Below are 21045 nucleotides of genomic sequence, written 5' to 3' on the forward strand. Positions count from 1 at the left end.
ACATAGCCAGAGGGAGAAATTGTTTCCTAAGCCTATGAGCTGGAAGACAGATAATAAAAGGAGTCCATTAGGTATAGATAAATCATAACAACGAGCACCAATTGGACAATGTGATACCAAGGTGAAAAAATGATATTGATACATACCTGAATTACTTCATAAAGGTGTACCTGAACACTTCCTAACAAGAGAGGATATTTCTCTTTATTGACATTTTGCATTAGTTCCAAGTAAATATTATTCCGCTCATCATCTTGACGTCTGGGAACCTTGATACAAAATACATACCAAAAAAGCATTAAATGTTCAGTCTGAGTTCCAGATACAATTTTTGAATAAATACACCCATAAACTATATTATGCACATACTTAATGATTAGTTTTTGTATGTTATTAGCCTTACGACTTTTCAATCTCTGAGTCACAAATACCCTAATGTCAATAAAAACCAGGACCTTGTTTATGTCTAACATCAATTATAGTCTTTTTGAAATACCCATTGCCTACATTCTTTTTTAAATTTTACACAAAGTTTAGCCTTAATACTCTACTGAAACTACATTATCAAAGGTAATCCAATATCCAAAACCAATCCAAATAATCTAGATAATCCAAATATCCAATATTAAAAACATCCAACATCTTTTTCAGTCTTTTTTCTTTAACTTTTGATAAAATGTATACCATTGCCTCAACTTGGAACTCTCTCAACCTTGAACTCTGTAACACAAGACTATTATGTCACCATTAAAATTCATACATTTCCACTAGAAGAAAATCTCATGCCTCCAACCCCAAAATTCTAAGTGTCTTTAAAATAAAGTTTTTAATTGAGATATAATTGACATATAACATTGCATTACTTTTAGGTGTACAACATAATGATTTGGTATTTGTATATATTGCAAAATGATTATCACAATTGTTAACAAATTGTTAACATCCATCACCACACAGTTACAATATTTTCTTGTGATAACTCCGTTAGCAACTTTCAAATATACAGCACAGTATTGTTAACTATAATCACTGTGCTGTACATTACATTCCCAGGACTCATCTTATAACTGAAGTTTGTACCTTTTGACCGCCTTCATCCATTCCCAAAAGACTATATGTGGCAACTACTAATCTGTTCTCTGCAACATGAGTTTGGTTTGGGACTTTATTTTAGTTCCACATTTAAGTGAGATCATACGGTATTTGTCTTTCTGTCTTATTTCACTTAGCATAATGCCCTCAAGGTCCATTCCTGTTGTTTCAAATGGTACGATGTCCTTTCTTTATGACTGAATAGTATTTCATTGTGTGTATATGTGAGTGCATTTATATATATCACATTTTAAAAATCCATTCATTTGTGCATGGACAGTTAGGTTAGTTCTATTTACTGGCTATTGTAAATAATGCTGCATGAACATGAGGGCTGGAAGCAGGCACTTTTTTGAGATAGTGATTTTGTTTTCTTTGGATAAATACCCAGAAGTAGAATTACTGAATTATATAGTAGTTCTACTGTTAATTTTTTGAGGAACCTCCATACTGTTTTCCATAGTGGCTGCACCAATATACATTCCTACCAATAATGCACAGGGGTTCCTTTTTCTCCACATCCTGGCCAATGCTTGTTACTTTTTTTCTTTTAGATAGTAGCCATTTTAACAGGTGTGAAGTGATACCACGTTATGGTTTTGATTTACATTTCCCTGATGATTACTGATGTTGAACACATTTTCATGTACCTGTTGGCCATTTGGATATCTTCTTTGGAAAAATGTCTATTCAGATGCCCTGCCCATTTTTAAATTGGATTTTTTTATTGACTTATATGAGTTCTTTTATATATTTGAATATTAACCTCTTATCAGATATGTGATTTGCAAATATTTTTTTCCAATTCTGTAGGTTGTTTTACTCTGCAGAAGCTTTTTTTTTCCCCCCAATTCTGTAGGTTTCCTTTACTCTGCAGAAGCTTTTTAGTTTGATGTAGTCCCACTTGTTTATTTTTGTTTTTGTTGCTTTTGCTTTTGGTTACAAATCCAAAGGTAATCCAATATCCAAGACCAATGTCAAGGAGTTACCCCTATGTTTTCTTCTAGGGGTTTTATGGTTTAAGGTCTAATGATCAAGTCTAATACATTTTGAGGTTATTTTTGTATATGGTATAAGATAATGATGTAGTTTCATTCTTTTGCATGTGGCTGTCCAGTTTTCCCAACATCATTTATTAAAGAGATTGTCCTTTCTCCAATGATATTCTTGTCATATGTTAATGGACCATATATATGTGAGTTTATTTCTGGGCTTTCTATTAGGTTCCATTATTTGTCCATTTTTATGCCAATACCATACTGCACCGATTACTATAGGTTTGTAATATAGTTTGAAACCAGGAAGTGTGATGCCTCCAGTTCATTCTTCTTTTTCAAGACTGTTCTGGCTATTCAGGGTCTTTTGTGGTTCCTTAAAAGTTTTAGAATTGTTTTTCTATTTCTGGGAAGAATGGCATTGGAATTTTGATAGTGATTGCATTGAAATTGTAGATTGTTTAGCTAGTGTGGACACTTTAACAATATTAATTCTTCCAATCCACAAGCATGAAATATCTTTCCACTTATTTGTGTGTCCTTCAAATTCTTTCATCAGTGTCTTATAGTTTTCACTGTACAGGTCTTTTACCTCCTTCATTCAATTTATTCCTAGTATTTACATTTTTTTGATCCAGTTATAAATGGGACTGTTTTACTGTATCATGCACAACAGCATAATTTATACCTCATCCTTTGTGCTATTCTTGTCATATATTTCACTTCTAATACACTATAAATTCTACCATTCATCATCATTACTTTGTTTTAAATAGTCAGTAATATTTCGGAAAACATTTTTAAAATAGGCTTTTCTATTTTAATAGTATTTTCTTTTTACCCACATATTTATCATTACCTGTGCTCTTCATTCCTCCCTGTACATCTGAGCTTCTATCTGGGTTTTTTTTTGTTTTTGTTTTTTTGCCATTTATTATAAGGCAGACCTTCTAGATACAAAGTCTCTCAGCTTTTGCTTTTACAAACTTTTCGAAGAATATTTTAATTGGATTTAGAAATCTAAGTTGAGATTTTTCAGCACTTAAAAAAATGGCATTCCTTTGTCACCTGAATTCCAGTGTTTCTGATGGAATGTCTGCTGTTATTCACTGGTGGGTTTACCTCTATTGCTTGTTTTTACTACCTTATGAGTAGCAAATTTTTACTGTATGATGGGTATTATAAAGGATACGGAGTATAGACTCTGGGTTTTTATATCTTCCTCTAAAAAGTATTGAGTTCTTTCCTGAAAGGTAATTAATTACTGGCAGACCATATTCATCTTATGACAGCTTGGTATAAGAATGGGTCTATTTCAGTTTTTGTTCTTGGTCCTAGAGTTTAACCCTTTCTCTTAGGTAATGGTAGCTACTCCTGAGACTTGGCCTTTCTGGGATCTCAAATGAATACTGAGAATGTTCAACCAGGTCTCTTCCTTTTAGCTGTGTCAGACTCCAGTGACTCTGAAATTGTGACTTCTGAAATCTCTACTCAGCTCTCAGCTCTCAGCAATCCAGCACCTGTCTTCTGCAATTTCTCCTAGAAACTCCCTTTGCACATGCACAACTTAGGATCCGGCCAAGAACCTAAGTGGAATACCTACACAGATTTCTGGGGCTCCTTGTCTGCTGCTCCTTCCTCTTGAGTATGCTGCCTTATAAATTCTAGGCACCTTAGCAGCCCAACTCTCCTCCATTTCCTCTGCTCAGCCTCTGCCTTCTTCCCCAAGCAAGACAGCAATTTTGCTTAGGTTCCACTTCCCCATACCAGATTCACTGCCAGACAGAAATCTGTTGTAACTGTGGAGCTCACCTCTAGTGCTTCTCTTCTCTTAAGGATTGTAGCCTTCTAAGTTCCATTGTCAAATACAAGAAAATAGTTTTACAGCTATTTACAGCAAAATAGTAAATCCAATATCAGCTATTCTAGTGTGGTCAGATCAGAAATCCACTACTATTCATTCTTCAATATGAGTTTTTACATCACTTACACAACAGTTATCCAGAACGATTAAACTAGTTTAAATCCACTTACTGTTCCTTTATGTTTTTTGGTTTGCATGTTTTATTTTAAACCTAGATCTATTTTGTAAGTTTTAGCAAATTAAAGTCCTAAAATATATACAGTATAATTTTATTTTATCCTAGTTATACCATACTTAGTTAAAAGTCAAACAGTTATAAAATGATTTTAAAAAAGGAAACAATTTATTTTTTCTCCCACCTATATTAACATTTTTTCTCTTGTATTTTATGATGTTTTAACCTCTGAAGAAGCTTGAAGTGTCTATGAGTCTGTTTCTGTTTTGGGAGGGGGAGTTCAGCAGCCAGGTGAAAAAAAGTGAAGGGATTAAGAAGTACAAATTGGTGGTTACAAAACAGTCACAGGGATGTGAAATACAGCATAGGGAATATAGTCAAGAATATTGTAATAACTATGTATAGTGCCAGGTAGGTACTAGACTAATTGGCGGGAATCACTCTGTTAAGTTACATAAATGTCTAACCACTATACTGTACACCTGAAACTAATATAATATTAATGTCAACTGTAGTTGAAAAATAAAAATTAAAAAAATAATAAAATAAAATAAAATAAAAATAATAAGCTTGCTGGCCAGAGAGACTTTCCCTTCCTGGGCTAGCCAATTCCTAGAGATAGCAAAGGGCTTGGCTGTATGGAAACAATCTTTCAAATACAAACTAACCAATCCCAAATTAATAGCCCTAATCGCCTCATCTAACTTCCCCCGCCCTATATCATCCCAGGGCCTGGTACCAGGCAACTAGAGACGACTCCTACAGCCCAAAGCCTTCTGGAATTATTCAAATTAGCCAACCCTAAACTGTTGACTCTGCCTGTATTGCTTTTCTCAAGGAAAGCCTAATAAAGGCTTTGGTCTAGGCTCCCCGCTTGCTTCTATCTTCTGCCTCCCGAACACCCTGATACTTTCCCTGTAGCCCTGTGTGGTGTGGTGCAATGTGTCCAATTTTCTCGAGAAATATGAGTAATAAATTCTTCTTTCAATGGCATTAGCTTCTCCAGGTCATCATTCAGTCATACCTCTATTCATTAAATCTTGGGTTTAGAATACTACCCTACCCACTTCCTAATTTCTACTCCTTAAAAGTCAACTTTCAATCACTTTTAAAGGATGTCTTTGTTTTTTGCCATGAAATGTTTCTAAGTAACATGCTTATTGTTAATTGATTTTCAAACTTTAGATACAATCTACTGACTGCTTACTGTAGAAGAAAAATATTAGCTCTCAACACCCTCCCCTCACAATTTTCACATTTCTCTTCTCTTTATTCCTCAATATTTATTTTACTTTTTTGTTAGAGCAATACTTAGTGTTTACATTATTATGTATATGTAACTATTTTTCAGAGTTTGGCAATATAGTTATAATGACTATATTTCCTTTCTTGTATCATATTTTAATTTCCTTGGTGTTAATATGTATCATTTTTTTGTTTCTTTGTGCAATTTTCTATGTAATTATTAATAAGTCATTCCCAAACTTTTGAGTTCCATTAAAACTCTCTTTTCAATATGCTTAAACTAATGGTTCCTATTAAATAAATAGGAAAAAGATTTTGATTATGCTAATAAAGATAAGCACACTATTAATTTATATTATTTTACAATATTAATTTCAAGTTTTATTTAAATAGACATATATCCACAAAATTCTTGAAAACTTGGCAATGAAGCTTAGGAAAACTACTTGCAAAATTAAAGAAATAATATGGATTACCTTTAGCAAAACTATGCCTTGTCTTCTTTTAAAAAAACCTATGCTTAAATAACTATCTTCAATACTCAACACTTAAACAAAATGAAGTTCTTTTAAAAAAAAAAAAATGAAGCACAGAGGAAATTTTTAGGATTTCACTGAAATTCAACCAATGTAATAAAACTATTTGGAAACAACTGGACTAATCAATGAATCCTACAGCGGTATGAAATAGTGTTGCTCCTTGTAAAGAAAACTCTTAGATACTTTTAAGATTCTAAGAAGCTTAACTATAAATAGAAGCAAACTCTTAAGCTCTGGTGTGACAGGCAATTTAATGAATTATAGCCTGAAGCCAGACTGATTACATTCCCAGCTCCACCATTTACGAGTTCTATGATCTTATGGAAATTCTTTAAACCTTACAGTACCTGTTTCCTCATCTGCAAAAGGAGGATGCTAATAAGTGTATATATATTTGGGGAGAGGGGTGTTATAAAGACTAAATAAGTTAATCCATGCAAAAATAATTGGAGAGATTAACTGGAGAGAAAAATAATTGGAGAGAAGAAAGGAGAGAGGGAAAGGAAAAGATGAGAAAAAAGAAAGGGTGTGCTATGGACTGAATATTTGTGCCCGCTCGAAATGTTTATGTTGAAGCCTAAATTCCCAATGTGATGGTATTTGTAGGTGGGTGTTTGGGAGGTAATTAGGTCATAAGGGTAGAGATCTCATGAAATGGATTAACACCATTATAAGAAGAGACATGAGAAAAATTATCTCTTTACTCTTTACTATATCACTACACAATGAGAAGACAGCCAATAGCAAACCAAGAAGCAGGCTCTCACTGGACAACAAATCTGCCAGCACGCTGATCTTGAACTTTTCACCCTCCAGAGAGGTGAGAAACAAGTGTTGGTTGTTTAAGCCACCCAGCCTATGGTAGTTTGTTATAGAAGTCCAAACTGACTAAGACAGAGTGGGAGAGAGTTGATGGGAGGGGAAGATCAAGACAGAGAAAAATGCATGTGTGATAAACACTCAGAACCATAGACAGTGAGATCCTAGGGAAGAATACCACCAAGATTATGCATTTTACAGTAAGCTGCTTATTTAAAAAATACCAGTATAGCCTATAATATAGAAATGGAATTCTGTAAAATATCAAATAAATAGATATAGCTTTTGTTTCTTTCCTATCCACCCAAAAAAGATATAATTAATGTAGGATAGTTGAAACTATAAAAATGCACTCATCTCTAGAAGAGAACTTTAATATTACCTGTACAGAAAAATACTTCACTTCATCAAACTTAATTATAGCGTTCTTTTCATTATAGCTATATAGTTTGTTTTGTAATAGCAAGCTACGAATTTTTGTACATTTCACAATATTGTTTATAGAGATGCGAATGAACAAATTATTGTAATGCTGCCAACTGACTGAAATACAGAGATATTTAGGAAGCAAATTTTGTTGTAATTGAATAATAACACATATAAAATTAGTCCATTAAACAATTCAGGCCAAAACCTAAGAATCAATCAAATAAATAAAGAAGGTAATTGTAGAGCATATTAAAAAATAAAAAGTCCTGTAAAATAGTACTTTTGCCCATCAATGGTAGGCACAATATAAGTTGGAAAAGGTTGATTACTTCCTTAGATCATTTCTCATATTTTTATCTTCACATTATGACTTCTTTGCAAATTTTTCTTTATTTTTAAGATGACTAAACATTTACAATATATAGCTGAAATTTTTTAAGCATAACTATATAGAAATTCAAAAATTCAAAAAATATGTCATTCGAGAGTAATTTATTTTTAATTTTAAGACAAAATTTAAAGCTGCATGCTATTCTAATTCATCACTTCACTATATACTTCACTTATACCACATTGGTCTGTATTTTTATCTTTCATAGCAATTGATGCAGTAAAACAATTTCGTTTTTATGATTTAACTAATCATCTTCAAAAATCTCTTTATATAAAATTCTCTTCAATAATTCACTCATATAAAAAAGAAATAACATGTCTTCATAATGAGACGAGGTGTATGCTATGATATATCTATTACTAGGCATTCAGCTTATTTAAAGGCACCAAGATAAATAAATCCTTTAAACAATGTTTAAGAGAAGCATAGTTATTACTTAGAAATAAATTAGTATTACTTAGAAATAAATTAGTAACATATATTTCAAGCAGACATGTATTTTTCCTTTAAGTCATATGGTGATTAAGGTAGGTTATAGATGGCTAAAAGTCTTTTATCACTCTCTACATCAAAAAGTAGAATTGATTTTCCTTTGCTCTTGAATCTGGCCTGGACTTTTGACTACTTTAACATGCAATAGACATGACCACAGCCTGCGTGAGAAAGGCACCAGTCAGGGTGCAAAATTTAAGGGGATGCCAAAAACTTCAGTAACAAAGATAAATCACATTTTAATGTAATATATTTTTAAATCAAAATTAATACAGGAAAAAATGATGAAAGACAAGAACCTAGGAATATACAGAAAGGTCTAACCATTTCAGCATCCAGGCTGAGTGCAGGCATCTTCCCTAAGCATCAGACACACAAATGAGCCATTTTAGATATTCCAGCCATTTAAATATTCTAGCCAGATGACTGCAGCCTCACCTGTGATGATATGAATAAGTACCACCTAGTGAATGCACAGATAGTGGCTGATAATAAAATAATTACTGTTTTTTTTTTTTTGCACCACCCAATGAATGCACAGATAGTAGCTGATAATAAGATAATTACTGTTTTTTTGTTTTTTTTTTTATAATTGACCTAGGCTTTATTTTTCTGTTGTTTTAGTTTTGTTTTATTTTAAATAGTTACTGTTTTAAGCCATTAAGTCTTAGAGCATATTATAATGCAGTGAAACAGTAATATATGATTATAGTATGGTTCCGAAGTAAAAAGAAAGGATACTCTTAGGCGTAAAATGTCTGCAATTCTTTATACGAACAGCCAGGCAGCCAACCTATAATAATCAAAATTTTCTGTTGTTTTTATTTTATTTTATATTAAATAGTTACTGTTTTAAGCCATTAAGTCTTAGAGCATATTATAATGCAGTGAAACAGTAATATATGATTATAGTATGGTTCCGAAGTAAAAAGAAAGGATACTCTTAGGCGTAAAATGTCTGCAATTCTTTATACGAACAGCCAGGCAGCCAACCTATAATAATCAAAATAAAAACACAGCAAATGAATTTTCAAAAGTTAACTTTTCTTCATTTTACTCAACACCAAACTATATATTTTGAAAAAGCTCCATTTTTTCTCTTTAGAAATATTGTTTCTCATTAGAAATATCTAGTTGTTGGAAAATGCCAGAAAGCAGAAATACAGAAGAAAAATAGCATTTATTTAAAATAAACCTAAAATAAATAAGAATACAAAGAAAAACAATGGTTCACTACCAACTTAACTCCAACCATCACTCTTTGAATCATTTTTATTTTATATTAAGTGAGAACTGATAAAATGTAGCATCTTGCATATAATAAGCTTTGCTTCAGATAAGCTTTTTTATCCAGTATCCTAAACCACTTTATTCATTCAACAATCATTCACTGACTATAATATGCCATGGCCTTATTCAAAGTGTTTCTAAATCTTAAAGAAAATTATAACTTGTGTTTAACCATAAAATTAAATACAAAATGAATACAGGAACACTTGAATGCTAATTTGCAGTATTCACCAAATATATTTAGCCATGTTTGGTTTTAAAAAATGAGTAAAAACAACACCAATATTAGATTAAACATTGTGAAACAAATTAAATGGCCCAATAGTATTTTTAAATGTAATGTAAGTAATTTTAAAGATTTGGTTTTAGAACAATACAGAAAAAGATGTTAACATTCAATATTTAATTAAAAGACTACTGTATCTGAATGATGAAATCCTAAAGAAGAAAATACTGTGGTTAATTCTTAAGGAAACATAGTTATGAAATGTTACATTAAAGGAAAGGTTCAAAGTGGGGGGGATGTATGTTGTTACATAATTTAGTCAGAATTTTAAATGGTATTGCCATAGGTGATTCCATGAATCATTTTTTATTTCTTAAAATTGGGTTGTACAAATGAGGGTTAAACAGGAAGTACAGCTACAATTTTGTATTGTATAATTCTATATATTAACATTGTCATAAATCATTGACTGCCAGCTAAGTATCTCAACATGAAGCCTTGCGCAACTACCTTAACTTTATGTCTCAATACCTCCTTATACTTTTACATGATAGATCTATACACTATAGAAAAGAGAATAAATTTCTATTCAAGTATAGGAAAAGATTTAACACTCAAAAATATAATAATGATCATCAACAGGCTGTAGATAACAAATGTTGCCACAGATTCTGAGACTGAACATCCTCACTCCCCACTCTCAAATACACATTTAAAACAGAAAAGCAGCCAGAAAGCTGTTCACAAAAGCACTTTATGTGCCCAACTTTAAGACACAGCTTTTTCACATTTTTTCTGAAAACAAGATGTGACTACCAGAAACAGGAGTAGTGAGCTGTGTTGTAGTTATCATTGTTTACACATGTACTAACCTTGCCAAATATCTCAGAATAAATCACAGAACTTTCAGAGGGAAAGTCATGTGACTAAATCATGCACTGAGAGGAACTATCAATCACGTGCCAAATATCTTTCTGTCAAAAACTTCCAGCTGACTTTTAAGAGAAGCTTTTTCATGTCTAGCAACATGTAATTCAAATAAGGAAAATGCAAACTATGAAATTAGGAAGTGTGAGTGAAAGAAAAATCTTCAAAATGTCAGTTCTAAAGAGAAATAAATGTCAGCCAAAGTGATTTCAAAGAATCTTTTCTAAGTTTAGAATTGAACAATGAGGGCTTTTACTCCAACTTTGTTTGTGAGAGAGGAAAAAAGTGTTAGATAATTATATAGATAAATGCACACCATGGTATTTTGTAAAAACGAAAATGTATTAATTAACATAGGCTTACTTCTTCCCTCAGAAAGATGATATTAAATTCATCACATATTTTTTATTCAAGAAAAGGTATTACTATATGATAGGAGCTAGAGAAATTTATTTCATACCCATTAACTATTCTAATAGTGTTCTAAAAAGAAAGATCACTGTAAAAGAATACCACAATATTTGACAGTTCTAAATGTGCATACACCCTCATGTCCTATATTCTACAGCACCGAAAAGAGAAAACAGATTTTTCTGGTTCTCAGCCTATATATCAGGTATGTTTGTGTGTATGTGTATGATTGTTAAGTATATTTGCTTTTGTTTTGGAGTTTATTATTTTTTGGATGAGGGAGAGGTGTGGGGTTAATTTTCAAAATGTAGCTCAAAGGTTCCTAAATCTGATACTAAATACAATTATCTAAAGGTCTCAATAAAAATAATGATTTCTTGGCCCCATTCTCAGATTCTAAGTTAGCAGATTGTACGTGGGGCCCAAGAATCAATGTGTTTATAAAGTATTCTAGGTGATTCTGATGTAACTTGAGGTTGGGAATTGCTAGTGCAGAAAACATTTTTTCTTCTGTGAATCAGGATGTTTTCCACAATTTCACTGATCATTAGAATGCTTTTCTGACTTATAAAAGTAAAAAATTCATGAATATATTATTAGAGTACCATTTTCTATATATTCTTTTTGATTACCAAATAATAAACATTAACTAGTCTTTGTATGAGATAAGAATACCTTGTATAGGTTTACTGAAGATTAGTCATACATACCACGTCCCCAAATGGCACCAAATTTGGTGCCTCAGGTGTTACTTCTAGTTCTTTACTTTCAGACCCTCTAAGAGTTCTTCTCAGCATCTACAATGTAAATAAATTAATTTAAGACTGTAGATGGTAAAGAACATAACTAGATAAAATATTTCTTCAATTTTATGAGTATCTAGTAAGTAGCAGGTACTATTCTAGGAAGTGGGATATTAATATGACTAGAAAACTCATCCCTACCCTTGATATGTTTATCAGTAAGTTAGCAGAAAAACAAAATGTATATAATTAAACATGAAATTATTCAGGGAATCAGCAAAGAAAAAAGGGCATAGTAGCGTGAACAATGAGTTCTTGCAAACTAAAAATGACCATCATTGCCACACTCCAGTCTTAATCTGATGTCGACTAGGTACTGTAACCCATAGATGGTAGTGAACCTACTTGTAAGTTATCCCAATATTCCTTCTGTCTTTGTTCATAAGGGCTCTCTCTGGTCACTATACACAATGGTTAGCCTTTAAAAATTACAAGAAATTTTAATATAGATTTTAAAAGCAAAATAAAGAGAAAAGGAAGGGAAAGGATTGGAAGAGAGAAGTGAGGAGAATAGGGAAAAACTGCCTATTAAAAACATCCAACTTGAAAAGGAGAAGTAATGTATCCCTAACCTTAGTTGAACTTGAATTAACATGGCCTTATTTATAAGCACTAACTTCCCAGGAATCTTTGCTGTTGTTATGTCTTTAAAAAAATCACTTGTTCGATTTTTTAAAATAGACAATAAATCTTTAGATACGTTGAAATTTTGTTTTAAAGCATATACTACTTTAGTGGTATTAAAAAAATTGTTTTACATATCTTGGATTATTTTGTCATTGTTTCAGCCGACTGGTTTAATGTGTTTTATACATAGATAATTTAATTTGTAGTTTAAGGTAACTGAGTGACAATTACCATATTGTCACAGAAATATTGGACTGTGGTACATGATATGTGTATTTAACATGGAACTTCAAGCTATCTAATGTTTTTGTAATCTTATTATGGAAGTCTACTTTAAATGGGCACTTTATTATTTTTGAATGGGCATTTTAATAAATACAAAATAACTGAGGGAAAAACTCCTTAGCATTTTTAGGTTCAACTTATCCTTAACAAATTGGCAAAAATACTACTTCCCCCCTTCATTTTACTACCTTTTTACTTTTTCTTCCTCATTTGAGCAAAGCTCTCTTCAGTGACAATGTGAGCAAAACAATTCTTTGCCAAAATTCTGTTAGAACTTTGAACGAAAGTTCTAAAGACAAGTCTCATAAAGCCTCTGACACCACCTAGAATTTCTCCTGAACCTGCAGAGAATTTCTATTTGTTAATTCCACTATGCCTATCACCTCTGTCACTTTGGGGCCACCTTGAACTTCTAAAAGTCTCTGGGCACGTCTATGAAAAAGTCTGTACATTCACTCACATTGTTCTGCACTTCTTCCCCAAAGACCTTTTGACCTACTCTCCTCCATCTCACACTTTTCTCTGAAAACCCACTAGCCTACCTGCTTACCTTTTCCAAGGATATTCCTATTTCCTAGCCCTAGCAGAAACCTCGCTATCCTTACATGTGGTTACCATTTACAGCAATGTGCCTGGTGTTGTGCTGATTCCAGCTTGAAGTGTTCCTGCCCTCAAGAAGCGCAGCCTGGTGTTGAAGACAGGTAGGTGGAAAAATGCAGCTTTGCTATAAGAAAAACAACTGCCAAGAAGAAAGAATTTTTTTCTTTGCTGTTTCTTTGCCCAACCCAGATCTTCTAAATAAGATCTTCTTATTTGATGAGTCAGATCTTGCTATTCATTGTGCAAGTTACAGGTACATGGAATTGTTAACTCTAGAAATGACTTGTTTTAATGCTCTTTTTCCCTGCCCCAGCTCAAGAGCAATGACTTCTTTTCCCCCTTTGTCATTTTCTGTCCCCGTGAAACAAGGACACTCACAGCTGGGACTCGGGATTATCCCCTAGTGAGTGGGAGAAAAATATCAGAAATTAACAATTTCTTTAACAAATAAGAAAGTAAACACATACAGCTTGACTCTAAGCAGTAGACAAATATTCTGAGGAAAAGTGTGAGTTTCATGCTCAGAAGGGTTCACATCAGTGCCTCATGCTTTCAGGGTATTGTGTTTGCTGGTTAAGTAGATTGACCAATTACATGCCTTTAAGGAGTAGAATATTTTTTACAAATAGATGAGGACTGATCTTAAAAAATTTCATGGCAAAGCAATTTTATAAGTCGGCAAACATAACGATGTATATGCACTTTGCTTTTACAAAAGGCAAATGTACCAAATTTGCTAACCTTTTCTATGATAACAAATAGCTGTTAGTAGTATGTAAATTAGCAAATATTTTAAAATATATATTTCTTAATCTGTCCTTTCAGAGTAAGGTGATGACATTTTAATGAATGTGAAAACAACTATCTCTTTGAAATAAAGTAATGTTGAGGTGAGAAAAGTTATAAAACTACTGGAAATACTTCCATCTAATGTTATTTTGTGTGTGCAAATGTGTTACGATCACTCTAGAAGCTCATGGTATTATTAAACTCTAAAGACTCAGAAACAATTTTATTTGATTAAAAATCTCACAAATGAAGTGTTTCATCAGGTTAAGAGACTATTTTTCCTTTTAAATATTAAAAAATGCAATTCCTTCCAATTAGTTTGCCAGAACTAATTAATCAGAGAACACTTTACTGATAAAATCTGAACTAAAAAGTTTGCATAACAGAACAGAAATGACAAATGACAAGTGATTAGGCAGAACCAAGATGCACCTCTTCCATTTCAGAATTTCAAATCTTTGAAGGTATCTTTTTCAAATATAATAGCATTAAAAACAAATATTGAAATAAATGTGCCTTAGAACCAGACCTTCAAATCACTACATAACAAAGTCTTAAATCATGCTTTTCAAAAAGAGTGATGTTTATGAGTTTTGTACCACTAATAAATAAAATGGAATTAAAAATCATTTTTAAAACATTGCTTATTTATTATTTTTAATTTTTGTCTATTATAGAATTCATATATAATAAATTGCAGTATATTTATGTAATATATAAATAAATATACAAACACTGGTGACAGATGTTCATATGTTTTTTACTGACAAGATTGTGCAATAAAAGAAATTGGAGACTACTGCTATAGAGTCACATCTTTATGCCTATAACTATGTCGCACTTTCCTAAATCTGCCTTTCTGGAGGATTTAAACTGCCAGTTTCTATGCTATGCCCACCTTCGCATAGTCTGCTTAGAATGAAGGACGCTCACCATTCCCATTTGATGCCCCCCACTGCCTTCAATTTAAGATGGAGGTAGGAGTTGCCTAATAGCTTTCAGTTTAGACTCATTACCAGAAAGCCTTGATAAAGCTGAGACTTAGTTCCTCATTCGATTGTCCTCTTTTTTGCAAATACTAACAGTCACAAAAAGAGGAGCAAGGGGTAAGATCCTAGTACCAAGCCCCATTCAGGATGCCTAAGAACTACCTCAGAGACCCAGGGCAAATAAGAAGGGTGGGGAGAGAGAGTTAGGAAAGGAGGAGATGATACTTGAAGTGGATGTGAAGAAGAGGGAGAGAGGCCTAGACAGAATAAGTGTAAAAGCCTAAAGAAGCAAGACACAATTTATGTTATTGTATTCTGTTATATTGATATAATATGTATACTTAAACGATATAAACAATTTATCCATGGGGGATACGTAACAAGACCCCCAGTGGATGCCTGAAACCGCAGATTGCATTGAACCCTGTATATATACTATGTTTTCTCCTATACATGCATACCTATGATAAAGTCCAATTTATAAATTAGGCACAGTAAGAGATTAGCAACAACTAAGAATATATAGAACAATTATAACAATAAAAGTTATGTGAATGTGGTCACTCGTTTCAGGGGATTCTTGCTGAAGTCTTTGTATGGTCTCTGTACTTTCTGGCACCACACGTTGCCATCAACTAGAACGTGCTTTCTGTTCATGTCCTCTCCCCACAAATTTAATGCCTTTCCACCTTGACTAAGCACCCACCTCACACTGTGACCTTAACTTTTGCAGTTTGAGGTGTGATGGCAAAACTAGCATGAATTTCTTTTTCCTTCTTCACAATTTCATGGATAAAAGATTCATTCTTAATTGTAAATCTTAGCAACCTCAGGATATCATTTTTCTCCCTTATTAAGTCAAGAACTTTCACCTTTTAACTTAAAAGGAAGCACTTTACGGTTTCCCTTTGGCATATCCAAATCCCCAGCATCACTACTCACATGTTTTTGGGGTATTATTAAGGTTTACTTGAACACAAGCACTGCAATACCATGGCAGTTGACCTGATAACCTAGACAGCTACTATGGGAATAGTGGATGGGTAGAGTATATGGTACGGATATGCTGGACAAAGGAATGATTCAGGTCCCGGTCAGGATGAAGAGGGATGGAGCAATATTTCATCACTCTACTCAGAACAGCGTGCAATTTAAAACTAATGAATTGTTTATTTCTGGAATTTTCCATTTAATATTTTCAGGCCATGGTTGACTGTGGGTAACTGAAACTGCAGAAAGCAAAACTGTGGATAAAGGAGACTACCATATATTTGTATATTGTATATAAATATTATCACATTATGTTATATTTATATAATGTAGAAGTATATTATATATACTTATATTTATGTAATAAAGCCTATTATATATAAAATTCACCACATTAAATTGAGCTACAGATTAAATGCAATCAAAATCAAAGTCCCAACAAGCTTTCCTATGGAAATTGATGAGCTTTTCCAAAAATTAATATGGAAGTGAAAGGCCAAGACTAGCCAAGACAATCTTGAAGGAAAAAAACAGGGTGAAATACTTAAAAATTAAAGAAACAGACAGTCTGGAAACAGACCGACACATTTGCAGACACTTCATTTGTGACAAAGTTGGCAAGCAGAATAGTGAGGAAAAAATCCTCTCAGCTGGGTCAAGGAGAAATTGCCACACACACAAAAAGAATAAAAGAACAAAAGTAGGGGAGAGAGAGAGGGAGGGAGAGAGAGAGAGAGAGAAAGGGAAGAAAACCTGATGAACATGACACACACACAAGAATCAGTTACAGGTGAATTGAAAATGTCAATGGGAAAAGAAAAACAAAGGATAATATGGGAGAATATTTCAATGTCACTGAGATAGAAGATTTCTAAAACAGCATGTAAAGAGCAATAACCATAAAGAAAATGTTTGATACTTTAAACTACATTAAATTTAATAAATTCTGCTTCTCAAAAGATACCATGAAGTGAAAACAAGTCACTGACTGGAAGAAGATATTTATGACATGTATAGTATAACTGACGAAGGGTCTATAACTAGAATGTGTAGACAAACAAACAAATTAATAAGGAAAGGCTGACAATCCAATAGAAAAAAGAGGAAACAGACTTGAACAGATACTTCATGAAGAGTATCTGTTTATATAATGGCTAATAAATATTGGAAAGGAACTCACCCTCATTAGTGATCAAGGAAATGAAAGTTAATACCACAAAAAGATACCACTACCTATCCCTCAAATGGTTAAAAATAAAGAGACTGATAACATCAAGTGGCAAGGATGTGGAGTAACTAGAACTCTAATATACTGCCAGTGGGCATATAAATTGGTATATCTTCCTTGAAAAATGGTTTGGTATTATGTACTGAAGTTGAGCATATACAACCTATGACCCAGAAATTCCATTCCTAGATATAACTCCAACAGAATGTATGCACACATAATCAAAAGACATATACAAAAATATTCATAGATGCATTGTTTACCAGAACAAAAACTAGAAACAATTCAAATGTACAATAGATGAATAAACATAATATGACATATTCCTTACAACTGAATATTATAGGGAAAGTGAATAATTACACCTATACAAAAACATGGATGAATCTCACAGACAAAAAACTGAACAAAAATCCTCCCGATATATATATTTAATGTACATAGGACATCCTGCAGGATATGCCATATTCTAAACCATAAAACGAGTCTCAATAAATTTTACAGAATTTAAATCATACAAAGAATGTTATCCTACTTCAACAAAATAAAGTATAAATAAAGAACACAAGAAAATTTGGGAAATACACAAATCTTGAATATTAAAAACATTTAAAAATAAGCTCTGGGTGAAAGAAAAAAAGCAGTGGAAATCAGAAAGTATTATGAGTTGAATAAAAGTGAAAGCACAACATAAATGTACAGGGTGTAATTAAAGCAGTGTCAAGTAGAAAACTGATAGCATTAAATATTTTAAAAATTAAGAGCAAGCTAGACCCAAAGTTTAAAAAGAGGAAAGAAATAAGGTTTAGAATAGAAATCGCTGAGATTTAAAAAATGGAAAAATCAATAAAACTAAAGGTAGGTTCTCTGAAAAGATTACCAAAATTGACAATGCTTTATCTAGACAGATAAAGAAAAAGAGAGGTCACAAATTACCAAAATCAAGAATGAAATGGGGACATCACTACTGACCTTACAAAAATTAAAAGGATTAAAAGGGTATGAGGGTTCCTTTCTCTCCACAACCTCTCTAACTCTTGTAATTACTTGTCTTGTCGATAATCACCATTCTAACAGGCGTAAGGAGGTATTTCATTATGTTTTTGATTGGCATTTCCCCAACAGCTAGTGAAGTTGAGCATCTTTTCATATATCTGTTGGCCATTTGTATGTCTTCTTGGGAGAAATGCTGGGGTGGGGAATATAAATTGGTACAGACACTACGGAAAACAGTTTGGAGATTCCTCAGAAAATTAAGAATAAAGTTACCTTGTGACCCAGCAATCCCTCTTCTGGGTATCTACTTGGAAAATTTGAAAACATTTATTTGTAAAGATGTATGTATTCCTATGTTCATTGCAGCATTACTCACAGTGACCAAGACATGGAAACAACTGAAGTGTCCTTCATTAGATGACTGGATAAAGAAGCTGTGGTACACATATACAATGGAATATTACTCAGCCATAAGACAAAATGAAATACTGCCATTTACAGCAACATGGATGGATCTCGAGAATATCAATCTAAGTGAAATAAGTCCGACAGAAGAAGTTGAGAACCATATGATTTCACTCACATGTAGGATATAAAACTAAAAGAAACAAATGAACAAGACAAAGGAACAAAAACTCATGGACTCAGACAACAATATAGCGGTTACTAGAGGGAAAGGGGGGTGAGGGAGGTAGAAAGGGGGTCAAATATATGGTGATGGAATATCAATCTAAGTGAAATAAGTCCAACAGAAGAAGTTGAGAACCATATGATTTCACTCACATGTAGGATATAAAACTAAAAGAAACAAATGAACAAGACAAAGGAACAAAAACTCATGGACTCAGACAACAATATAGCGGTTACTAGAGGGAAAGGGAGGTGAGGGAGGTAGAAAGGGGGTCAAATATATGGTGATGGAAGGAAATCTGACTTTGGATGAACACAGTGCAATATACAAATGATGTATTATAGAATCGAACACTTGAAACCTATATAGTTTTATTAATCAATGTCATCCCAATAAATTTAATAAAATTAATAAACAAGGATTATTATAAGGGGATATTATTGTGTTAGCTCCTGTAGCTACTGTAAAAAATTACCAAAACTTGGTGATTTAAACAACGAAAGTTTATTCTTTCACAGTTCCAAAGGCCAGAACTCTGAAATCAGTACCACTGGGTCAAAATCAAGGAGTCAGCAGGGCAATACTTCTTCTATAGGCTATAGAGAAAAATCCATTCTTGCCTCTTCCAGTCTCTGATGACTGCCAGCATTCTTTGGCTTGTGATCACATTGCCTTCTCTTTTGAATGTGTCCAAATCTCCCTCTACTTCTCTTTTATAAGAACATTTGTGATGACACATAGGGCCCACTCAGATAATCCAGGATAATGTACCCATCTCAAAATTCTAAACCACTGTATCTGCAAAGTCTGTTGTCATGTAAGGTAAATACCACAATTATAAACATTTTTATGCTAAAAAGTTAGGCAATTTAGATGAAATTGAAAAAGTCTGAGAGAGACAAATTACTAAAATTGACTAAAGAAGGAACAGAGTATCTGAAAAGATAACACGCAAAAAAATGAATTAGTAATTAAAACTATTCCTACAAAGAAAAACCCAGACCCAGATTGTTTCACTGGTGGATTCTATCAAACACTTAAAGAAAAAGAATAACAACCTTTTGCAAACTCTTTCAGAAAAAAAAAAAAGGAAGAAAGAGAAAGGAATGCTTCCCAATTTCTTCTATGAGGTCAATATTATGATAATACCAAAGCCAGATAGATATCACAAGATAAGAAAACAATAGAGCAACATCCCTCATGAATACAGAGGCAAAAATCCTCAACAAATATTAGTCAAAAAGACCATATACCATGGCAAAGTGGGATTTTCCCATCTAAAACTCAAGGTAATAAACCATATTAATAAATATGTCCAATAAAGGACAAAATCTCATGATCATTTCAATAGACACAGAAAATGGATCTGACAAAATCCAAAATGCAATCTTAATAAAAACTATGAACAAACTAAAAACAGAAGGGAATTTACAAAACATCACACTCAATGATGCAAGACTGAATGCTTTTCCCCTAAAATTGGAAAAGGTAAGAATGTTCACTCTGACTACTTTTAATCAACATTGTACAATCTGACGAGAAAAAGGAATAAAAGTATCTACATTTGAGTGAAGAAGTAAAACTGTCTTTATCTGCAGGCGACATAATCCTGTATACAGAAACACATATGCACACACACACACTACTAGAACTAATACATGGGTTCAGCAAGGTATCAGGATCCAAGAACAAAATACAAAAATCAATCATGTTTCTATATAATAGCAATGAAAAATCTGGAAATGAAATAAAATAATTATATTTGAAATAACATCAAAATAATAAAATATTTAGGAATAAATTTAACAGAAGAAATGTTATAACTTGTACACTGGAAACTACAAAACATTCCTGAGTAGAGAAGATCTAAATGAATGGAAAACATTCCATGTTCATGGATGCAAAGATTCAATATTGTTAAGATATCAATTTCCAAAATGATCTATAGAGCCAACAAAATATACAAACCACATGCTAACTTAATCAAGAAAAGGAGATAAAACACAAATAGGAAATGACAAGATGGAAATAACCATCGAAATAGACAAAAATTTTAAATATTGAATGAGACTACTTTGCAGACCTGCAAATATATTTTAAAACCTAAATGAAATGTATGATTTCCTAAGAAAATACAATTTAACAAAATCGATCCCATTAGTTGTGAAAAGATTAAAGAGACCAATTTCTATTTAAAAAAAAAAAAAAA

At 32.6% G+C, this 21045-nt stretch overlaps 1 protein-coding gene across 1 annotated transcript in view; it reads right to left on the reverse strand.

Annotated features, from left to right (window-relative positions):
* C2CD6 (C2 calcium dependent domain containing 6) overlaps positions 1-21045 on the reverse strand; it is a 100604-nt gene that overhangs the window by 74460 nt on the left and 5099 nt on the right. Inside the window, exons 2-5 of the mRNA XM_015596461.2 lie at positions 11609-11695; positions 8986-9037; positions 7112-7272; positions 147-269 (exon numbers count right to left, since the gene is read on the reverse strand). Coding sequence (XP_015451947.1) covers positions 147-269; positions 7112-7272; positions 8986-9037; positions 11609-11695 — 423 coding nt within the window. The remainder of the gene's footprint in view (positions 1-146; positions 270-7111; positions 7273-8985; positions 9038-11608; positions 11696-21045) is intronic.

This window comes from Pteropus alecto, unplaced genomic scaffold (genome assembly GCF_000325575.1).
Source record: "Pteropus alecto unplaced genomic scaffold, ASM32557v1 scaffold3, whole genome shotgun sequence".
Classification (NCBI taxonomy): Eukaryota; Metazoa; Chordata; class Mammalia; order Chiroptera; family Pteropodidae; genus Pteropus; species Pteropus alecto.